General features: G+C 35.8%; 1 protein-coding gene across 1 annotated transcript; it reads left to right on the top strand.

The window, feature by feature from the left end:
- The first annotated feature begins 1,761 nt into the window (after positions 1-1,761).
- Positions 1,762-9,655, top strand: LOC116118127 (kinesin-like protein KIN-12B). The gene is given in 15 exon segments (XM_031404095.1): positions 1,762-1,873; positions 2,689-2,922; positions 3,310-3,479; positions 3,663-3,692; positions 3,773-3,826; positions 3,905-4,029; positions 5,323-5,340; positions 6,835-6,984; positions 7,091-7,171; positions 7,267-7,379; positions 7,431-7,631; positions 7,634-8,028; positions 8,092-8,190; positions 8,300-8,452; positions 8,795-9,655. Coding segments are annotated over 15 exon segments (2,796 nt in total).
- The last annotated feature ends 219 nt before the right edge of the window (positions 9,656-9,874 follow it).

Below are 9,874 nucleotides of genomic sequence, written 5' to 3'. Positions count from 1 at the left end.
TAGCCTATTCTAAAATTGACTCATCAACCTTAGGATTATCGTCTATCATTTATAAGAACTTCCTACCTATCTAATGAGCTTGATCTGAGCCGTGGACAAATCTGGGATACATATGTGAGGGGTATTAAAAGATATAATCTGATATGTAATCATCCATGACATGAAGAAGAGGCATGAATCATGATGGGGCTACACAGAAGAAAACGACTTTAGCCTTTGAATTGCAAAGTAATACAATACATCCTTGAAGACATTAGCAGTTTCAAACACCTAGCCAACCTCTAAAGCAATCAAACTATCCACCAACAATATATTGACCACTCTATCAAAAAATGTCTCATCATCTGAGTCAATGTTTGTGCAAATATAGTGATGAAAGTATCCATTATCATCGCTCTAGTCTCTCTATAATTGTTTACTCATTGGGAACCTGTAAACCACTTTTTTCCACCCAAATAATGGTTTAATGACACTTTTCCATCCACACACTTTTAAAATACCAATTTACTACCCAAATTTATATTCCGTTTCCGATTTCGGCATTGCTGTGACCCCACACCACCACCATTATCTTCGTCTATCATCACTCACCAAAACCCTTCAAACTCTACTCCCTTGGACCTTGCCAATTCTCGGCAATCAAACAATTAGGGTTTGCACAACAACCCCTCCCAAGTCAAATTCTGATCAATCCCAACTACCCAAAGACTCATTGACCTTCCCTCTTCAAAATCCCTAATAGCCTAGACTGAGTTTGTTCTTTGTGCGCCATTGGAATATAAATCTGGGTAGTAAAGTGGTATTTTAAAAGTCTGTGGGTGAGAAAGTGACATCAAACTATCATTTGGGTGGGACAAAGTCGTTACTTATCGTATGAATTTGTGTTTGGTTGCTGAGAAAATTCAGAAACTATAATTTACTGTATATTATTCTTATTTTGCTGAATTTTTCCAGCTAGCTAGCAAAGCATAATTAGTTTTGTTGTAGAATAGGTTGATTCAGTCAAACTTGATTTTCTTCTTTGAGAGCAGAAGCTTTAGTTGCTTATTTGGTCATATAATTGTTACGATAAGAATTAAATACACAGCTCAACCTTCTTCCCAATCAACGTAGAGAGCACCAAAACTAATTTCTAAAATACCGTGATTTCTATATCTTCTGTTTGGTAGAATATGTATAGTTGAGATAAACATAATTCTTAAGCCTTATATACTGGAAGCACTTATGATGACCCTTTTTTTATGCTGATTAAATATTTTGAATGGCCTTAGGAAAATGAACCTCAGAAGTTTAAAGACACGTGAGTACATCAGTTAGACCTTAATTATCTTTACATGTAGTCCAAGATTAGGAATATACAAGGTTGCAATGCTTAGAGTAATTGTATGACAATTTAAAAAAAAAAAAAAGCGGTTGCTCATTTGTTTAAAGCAAGGTTTTCATCTTCTAGTAATGTTCTTGAAGACTTCACAATTTTTTTTTTTAATCCTTTTCATTTTGTGGTCTTTGTAAGTGCAGCCTCACTGCTTTGGGGTTCTCTTAAATAGTCCAACAAATAATTCCTATGTCCTCATTAAAGACAGAGATGCCCTCACCTCCAATCTTGTTACAGGCCTTCATTTGCCAAGGTAATAAGATTTATCTTGAATGCATCAACCCTATTGTAAGCTAAGACCTATTTGTTTCTCGAAGTACAGTGAGGAAATCAGTGGAGATATCCTTTTTGTTTTGTAGAAAGTATCCATCCTCCAATGCGAATCCATGAATAGTGATGAAGCTGATGTTCTTTTTGCTCACTATCCTAAGCTTTTGCATCTTTCATTGAAGGCTTTGATGAAAACTCGAGATGATGATGTTTGCCTCAATTGTATAGGTCTCTCACATTCTCTAAGGCCTTTTTTATTTTTTCTTTGTAGCAAATTCTATTTATTCTACTTGGTAATGTTATCTTTTGACCTTTCCTAACCCAGGGTGTAATCCCAAGTACGCACTTATGGTTCTAAAATTATTTTTGAACTCCCAACAGTTTTAGTCTTTAGGAGGAGTTTAGCGATATTTAAGCAAACCTCAGCAAAGGTCAGTAATAATAATTTTAGAAAAAGTCATAGATAATTTTAGAATCATATGGGTGTTTTTAAGATTACAACAAAAGTCTAGGTGGACAAGAGATAGTTGTATATCTTTTTGTGATTTTTCTGTTGGAGGAGAGCAAGATTCAAAGTTCGATGGTAAGAGATATTTCTAGTTAAGTTCTTCATTTCAACTCTTTACTAGAAGTAACAAATGGTGGCATGCAGAGGCAGAAACTGTATTAATCACATGTAAACATGATTGTAGTATGCCACCATTACTTCACTGGGAAGATGAAGTTCCCTGTAGCATCTGTAATCAATATTTAACCTTCCAAACTTAAAAACTGCATAATTTTGTCCATAAGCAAGTGTTTTAGGATAACCACTCCATGAGTTGCCCAGGAAATGTCCCCAAACAGTCATAAAATGTCTAGAACTCTCAGAAAATTATGCTGAATTCAAGAGACTTCATGCTTTAATTTTGAATCAATCCATAAGGCTGAGTAGCATTCATGGTGACATAGCATGGATATATACAGTCATCTAGATACTCATCTCCAGAGTATCATCAATGTTGTCTTCTCACAATGAACATTTTTTGATTATATTTGCCTAGCACTTCAGATGATCCTGGCTGAGAAAGGATTTTTCGTAAATGCATATGCCAATGACATATGTAGCATGAGTTTGGATGAGGGAGATAACTCCATGAAAATAACAGAAGATGGAGAAGGTCGTCCTTCCTTGAATGTTTTATTTGCTGAGGCCATCAAAGGCCCACTGCTTTCGTCTGACAGCCAAGTCCAATTCAACACATTAGATTTGATCTTCCATTTTTTGTCCTCGGAAGGTGCTCTGGGCAAACTGATCCAAGTTTTGGTGGAAGAAAACATTGCAGACTATGTTTTTGAAATACTATGATTGTCAGGTGAGTGTACTTTCATAATTGAAAATAGCAAGAGCTAGCATTAGTTTGACTGTTTGGGTATTTTATCAATATCTGACTATTTGTGCTGCCTTCAAGAAGAGAAAATTATCTCTATTACAATCTAGATTTTATCGAGTTTGATAAATTCTACATTTGTTTAGACAACTTACGTTTGTTTTTTCTGTCTCAAATTTATGTATTTCTTTACTGAATCACAAAGGTAGAGTTCTTTCACAGCAAGCTGTAGTTTGGAGCTGATTAAGTTTTACTGCACAAAAAACCTATAATTAATATTTTTATTTATGATAGAATTTTTTAAAAGGCCAGATTATCTGAACTCACTTCTTCCACCTTCTCTGGCATCTTCCAAAATTAAGAGTCCGCTGCCCCCACGCCCGCCCAATCCACTCAAGCGCAAGCTCGCCACTCATACACTTCCCGAGAACGTAATGGTTGGGGTCCCCGACTCGGGTGTTCAAGTAATTGTTTTGATCTTCTTCTTTTCAGTGGTTATTTGATATTATCTTTTTTGTATTTTGACAGAATTTGGGGAAAAAGTGACTCAAGCTTGAGAAAATGTAAATTTTAAAGCTTCTGTTTTTTTACTGAGTGGAAAAGCGAGAAATTGTTGAGTTTCTTTCTTTTGTTTTGTATTAGAAGAGAGAGAGAAATGTCGTTGTTCTTTTCTTCAGGTTTTGTGACTGGACAGTATCCCTTTTGGTCTTGTGAAATTTAATGTTGCATGTCCTAATATATCCACATATTATTGCAGATTTACAATGAACAAATCACAGATTTGTTGGATCCAAGCCAAAGAAATCTTCAGGTAACAGAAGCACTCACATCCAGTAAAAGACCTACATAAATTCAGTTTTCCTTGACCCTGTTTTGCTTCTCCTTCCAGATAAGAGAAGATGTCAAATCTGGTGTTTATGTTGAAAATTTGACAGAGGAGTATATATGCACAATGAAGGATGTCACACAACTACTGATAAAGGTTTGCTTCGTTTTTTCTTCTTGGAACGCATAGTGAGGATGCTTAAGGTGGGTTCCTAGCATTTGAGACTTTCTAGAGAATGCCTATAAAAGAAATGTTGTACGATTCCTTGGCTAGTACGAACATGTATATATTCATTTTCCTTGTCGTTATAGTGTTTCTTTGCTTGACAAATTTAATTCCATGTTACATTGACTATGACCTAATAGGTACACCCAACATATAGGAATCTTTCCTGGTGCTTGAATTTATTTTAAGGGTTTACTGCATGTAATGCTTGGCAACTCTATTTGTTTTTCTTTTTCTTTTTCTGGCATGTGAATAGAGTACACTACAAATTTATTAAGTGTTTGAACATAAAAGAAGGAGGTGTTTTTGGCGAATACAGTACCATGGTTTAGGAAATAGAAAGTTCAAGATATGGCAGTAACAAAAATAAGTTTCTTTTTAGATGACAAAGAAGCAAGTAAATATAAGAATACGTATCAAATGTACACATTGGTGATTCTTATACATAGGCAATCATTCATGTTCTTCTAGGAGTTTGAATCTTCTCCTTGTAACCTAGTTCCCAAATTACTCAAAAGGAGACAAAGAACTGACCGGACAAAAGAGTTAAGGTGACTTGAGAGTTTTATGGTGTAAGGCTTTACCTTAAGTTCTCACCTCAGATCTGGAAGTTTGGCTAAATGAAGTGTTCGTGTAGAGAATTGTCATACACGAAATTCATTTTGTTTTGTTTTTATCTACTACTTCTGGATCATAGTTAGTAGTTATTTTGGGGGAAATATATTGGATTATTCACTTGGAAAATTCTCGTCTCCCTTGAATGTTTGATTTTAATGATAAGAATGTTTCTATGTTTTCTATTTTTTTCTATTGTTATTTCTCATTTTTTATCTATCCAGCTCTTTTCTTTCTTCTTTTCTGTGCAAAAAAGCTTTTTTTTTTTTTTTTAATTCATTATAATGACAATTACGGTTGACCATACAAATGGGGAGTGAAGTATCCTATGCAGTAATAAAATGTCTTCACGTTGATTGCTTAAACCATTTGATTTTGACAATTATAGTTTTTGCTTCTCATATGCCATGGAGGATTTTCTAGAGTTATGACAAGATTCCTTTGAGTGTCTTCGTGGATCAATTAAGGCTGAGAAGCATTTTGCTCCTATAAGAAATTTTAGTGCGCCATCAACTACAAGGAGGTTCAATTTTTAAGTTCATGGAAATGATGCTTTTTTAAAGCAATTTTTCGTTTTTGAGCTCCAATGTTGTATGAAACATAATATTCTTTCTTTTTTAATTTAAATGACAATTTTTTAGTTTTAATTTTTGCTTCAGGTAATTTTCTATGAGTAAGAATGGACTCCCGAAGTAGACAGAGAACTCTGTAGTGGGCACAGCGGACTTATCTCTTTGGACACTTACAGAGGAGACAATTCTATTTCTAAGAAGTCGGGTGGACTCATCCTAATCTTGTTTTCTCTTTCTTGAAGAGGTTTGTGTATAGATTTATGTGCTTGATGATGACCTTCATTCTAAATGCTTCCTCTTAACCATTTAGTTCCATATGGGAATTTGGAGTTTTCAGATGACTATTTAATGGCAATTTGTTGATTTTNTTGAGTAGAGTTATATATATGTGTACTCATTAAATTGTTGAATGAGATTAGTAGTTATGATTGAGTGATACACATAAATTGAGTTATGGGAAGTGTTTTATTTGCTTGATGTTGGGTTGAGTTTGATAGAAGTTGGAGGAAGTTTTGAGCAAGCTTATGGAAGGAGTTTTCTCCCATTTGGTTGATTAAAGAAAAGAGAAAAGTTAGAGTTAGAGTAGAGTTTTTATGCACATGAGTTGTATGATGAAATGCTCAAGAGAAGCATAAGTAAGAGTAGGAAGCCCTAATTGTTGCTACATGTCACAGTTGCATTTCATAAATGCATTAATGAGTATGAGTCAATTATGTGCATTAACTATGCTTTATTTATGCACTAAAAAAGAGAGTAGAGAAAGAGTAGAGACTTTTGAGTTTAGACTACTCTAAGAGTAAAGAGAAAGAGAGAATGAGCACTATAGAGTAAAAGCTAGAGTAGTGCTTAATAAGAGAATATAGTAGGTTATGCGATGGAGAACCTGTGAGTACGGGTAGAGTATTCCCGCATGTACGCCGCATAGAGAGAGCGGCAAGAGTATCAGAGAGAGAAGTGGTGTAGCCCGTAGAGTGCATGCGGATGAGGGCTATACCCGAGTTTACCCGAGAGATTCTATGCACTCACATGGCCAAAGGTTCCGAATCCATGAATAACCAAGTCCGATCGGCTAGAATGAGTAGAAGTCACAAGGAGTGGGAGCGAGTCCCAGCCGTGCCTCCGGTCAGATGAGGCCGTGACTTACTAGAAAGAGAATTAGTATAAAAGAGTTATGAGAAAGAGAAAATAGACAGTTGTATAAGAGAAAGAGTCAATAGAAATGGTAGGGAAAGAATTAGAGAGAGAGTTACGGGGATATTTGAGTAAATGGGTTTACTTACTAAGCATTGTTTTGTGCTCATCCAGTTGCTCCCTATGTTTTTGCAGGTTCTAGATGAAGACACAGTCGGATGGACATCGGCACACGAAGAGAAATGGCTACACTGTCCACCCTATTTTGATAGTTTTGCATATGATACAAATCTTATATATATTTGTATAAAGAATACATATGTTCAATAAAAGAAACCTTTGGGCCCAACTTTTTATGTTATTTTTACATGTACTTTTACTATGCATGTTTTTTAAAGAATGGAGGCATTACAGCCTTACTCTCATTAAACTTTATTATTGGACTTGCAGGAATTTGATAAATGTTATTGCTGAGGTTTCTCAAACAGGAAAGCAAAGGTATATTCCCTCTAGAGACTCTAGGTTGACATTCTTATTGTAGGAATCTCTTGGTGGCAATGCAAAATTAACAATGATCTATGCTGTTTCTCCTGTGCAGAGGTAATACTGCAGATTTTGTGTCAATAGAAGAAACCTTTTTTCTCTTGCTCTCCCTATTTTTGTATTTTCCTCCATTTGTGGAAGCTCAGATAAGTCAATAATGCAGTTGCAAGAGTGAAACATTGACTACACTGAGATTTGCTCAGCGTGCCAAGGCAAATAAGAACAAGGCAGTTATTAATGAATTGTATTTTCATAAATCATACTACCAAGGAACAAAATGATGAAGGAAATTCAAACAGTTTAATTGCTGATTCACATGTTCGGGACTCCTCTGTGCAGCCTCCCGAGGAGAAAAAGGCTCAGCTCTTCTGTCAGTGGATTGCCAGACAAAAGATCACTAAGGAATTCAGTGAGACATGGATCTTCATGCCCAATCTCTGATCCTTTGGCTGGTTTTTCCAGATAAATTTCAGGAGACGATATGCATGGTGAATCTGGAAATTGATCTGTGATTTCTGTGTGTCCTTCTTGTCTCAGCATAGTTCGAACTGATGGATCTCCAGTTCTTAAGTCTCCAACTCCAAGTGTTTCACCTAGAATTAACAATAGCAGGAAAAGCCTGAGGACATCATCAATGCTAAGTGCATCCCAGAAAGATCTGAATGATGACAACAAGTCTGAGCTAGATGCTGTGGATATGTTTTCTTAAAAGTCCATTTCATTCAAACAAGAAGAAATTTTGTTGCAACAACTGAACACCTGGCAGCTAGCCTCCATCGTGTCCTTGAAATTATTGATAGCCACCACCGGAGTTCAGGATTGAGGCGATCATCATTCAGGTTCTCATTAAGACCCACTGATTTTAAACCAGTTTTGCCCATTGCCAAAGTCGACATCGGTGTGCAAACTTCTCAAAATGGTGAGATGCCAAAAGAAGATACATAATTACCCTTATGTAACCATTGCAAGAACAGAATGCAGCTAGAGGTCAAAGAGGGGAATGAGAGCTCAAATCTTCAATTGGTACCTTTTGTTGACTCACACTCTACGGACAAGTCCATGAAGCAATCTTCAGTTCCAAGAGTAAGTATAATGATTTCAGCTACATTTTGGATTAATTTAACATCATGACTGCTTGCATTTACATGTTTCTTTTTTGCTCAGGCAGTGGAGAAGGTTTTCGCAGGAGCCATTAGGAGGGAAATGGCACTAGAGGACTTCTGTGCCAAGCAAACTTCTGAAATTAAGCACCTTAATCGTTTGGTATGTTTTTTTACTAGTTTTACCAACAAATAGCAATGGCTATATAATGCTTTCTTTTTCTTCTTTTTTTGTTTTTTCATTGGTGACATTTTTCTACTTTTCTTTGCAGGTGCAACAATACAAGCATGAGAGAGAATGCAATGCCATTATAGGACAGACAAGGGAAGATAAAATTCTGCGCCTTAAAAGCCTTATTGATGGTGTTTTGCCAACTGAGAAGTTCATGGAAGAAGAATTTGTAGGCCACATGCATGAGCATAAGGTATGTTAGAGCTAAAAAATATATTAGCCTAAGTTTTTGGTTACAAATCTACTTAACATAGTAGTAAAGCTAAACACTCACTTTCAAATCCCTACAAGTTTCACTTGTTTTCATTTTTCATATGTAATTGTATATTTGTTTAGTTTGCATCTGTGTTTGCATCCATTTCACTATGAGATACGTGACGGGTATTATTGTAGCTTTTAAATACTTTTATTAGGTTGTTACTTATGAACTTAAGCATTGAGGTAGAATGGTTACTTACTTACCAAAGTATAAATTTATTTCTAAAGATAACATTAGTTAATATTTTGTGCATATATCTGACCTTATTTTTTACAGCTTCTGAAGGAAAAAATTGAGAATCATCCTGAAATTTTAAGGACAAAAATTGAACTCAATATAGTTCAAGAGCAACTGGAACATTATCGGAATTTCTGTGATGTGGATGAAAGGGAAGTGTTTTTGGAAGGGATTCAAGATTTAAGAAGCGAGTTACAATATTATATAGACTCTTCTTCATTATCTGCTCGAAAACAAAACTCAATTTTGCAATTGACTTATTCATGTGATCCCAATCTAGCACCACCTCTGACTACAATCCCAAAGTCAACCGAAAATAGTGCTGAGGAGAAACTTGAATGGGAAAGAATCCACTGGACTGAGGTAGAGAGCAAGTGAATATCTCTTGCAGAAGAATTGAGGATCAAACTTGAAGCTAGCAGGTCCTTAGCAGAAAAGCAAAAACAGGAACTTGATGCTGAAAAGCAATGTACAGAAGAGTTGAAGGAAGCAATGCAGATGGCTATGGAGGGACATGCATGCATGCTAGAACGATATGCAGATCTTTAGGAAAAGCATATTCAATTGCTTGCAAGGCATAGAAAGATTCAGGAAGGAATAGATGATGTTAAGAAAGCGGCTACTAGAACAGGAGTAATGGGTGCTGAATCTAAGTTCATAAATGCTCTTGCAGCTGAAATTTCAGCATTGAAAGCTGAAAAAGAGAAAGAGAGGAGATATCTCAGGGATGAGAATAAAGGGCTTCAAGATCAATTGCGGGATACTGCTAAAGCTGTACAAACCACAGGTGAAGTACTTGTACGACTCAAACAAGCAGAAGAAGCTGTTGCAACTGCCCCGGTGTGCCTCCTGCTTTGTTCAGATAATTTTTTCTATCATGAAAAGTTCACCTCTTGCTAGCTTTTCTTTGTTGTTTATTTTTGTGATATATTTTTACTTCAGGTGTATAGAAATTGCATTACTTGTTATGTGACGGGGATTTTACTATATCTTAGAGGATTTATGAGCACATTATTCCTTTGTTTGATTAGGATGGTTATTTTTCCCGTGCTATTTTTGAGCACACTATGTTTGTTTTAAGGCCACTCACTCAAATTTTAGAACATGTAGGATTTTTGG

The sequence above is a fragment of the Pistacia vera genome, unplaced genomic scaffold (assembly GCF_008641045.1).
Source record: "Pistacia vera cultivar Batoury unplaced genomic scaffold, PisVer_v2 Contig838, whole genome shotgun sequence".
Classification (NCBI taxonomy): Eukaryota; Viridiplantae; Streptophyta; class Magnoliopsida; order Sapindales; family Anacardiaceae; genus Pistacia; species Pistacia vera.
Note: the sequence above shows the minus strand (reverse complement) of the source record. Positions and strands in the feature narration are given on the sequence as shown.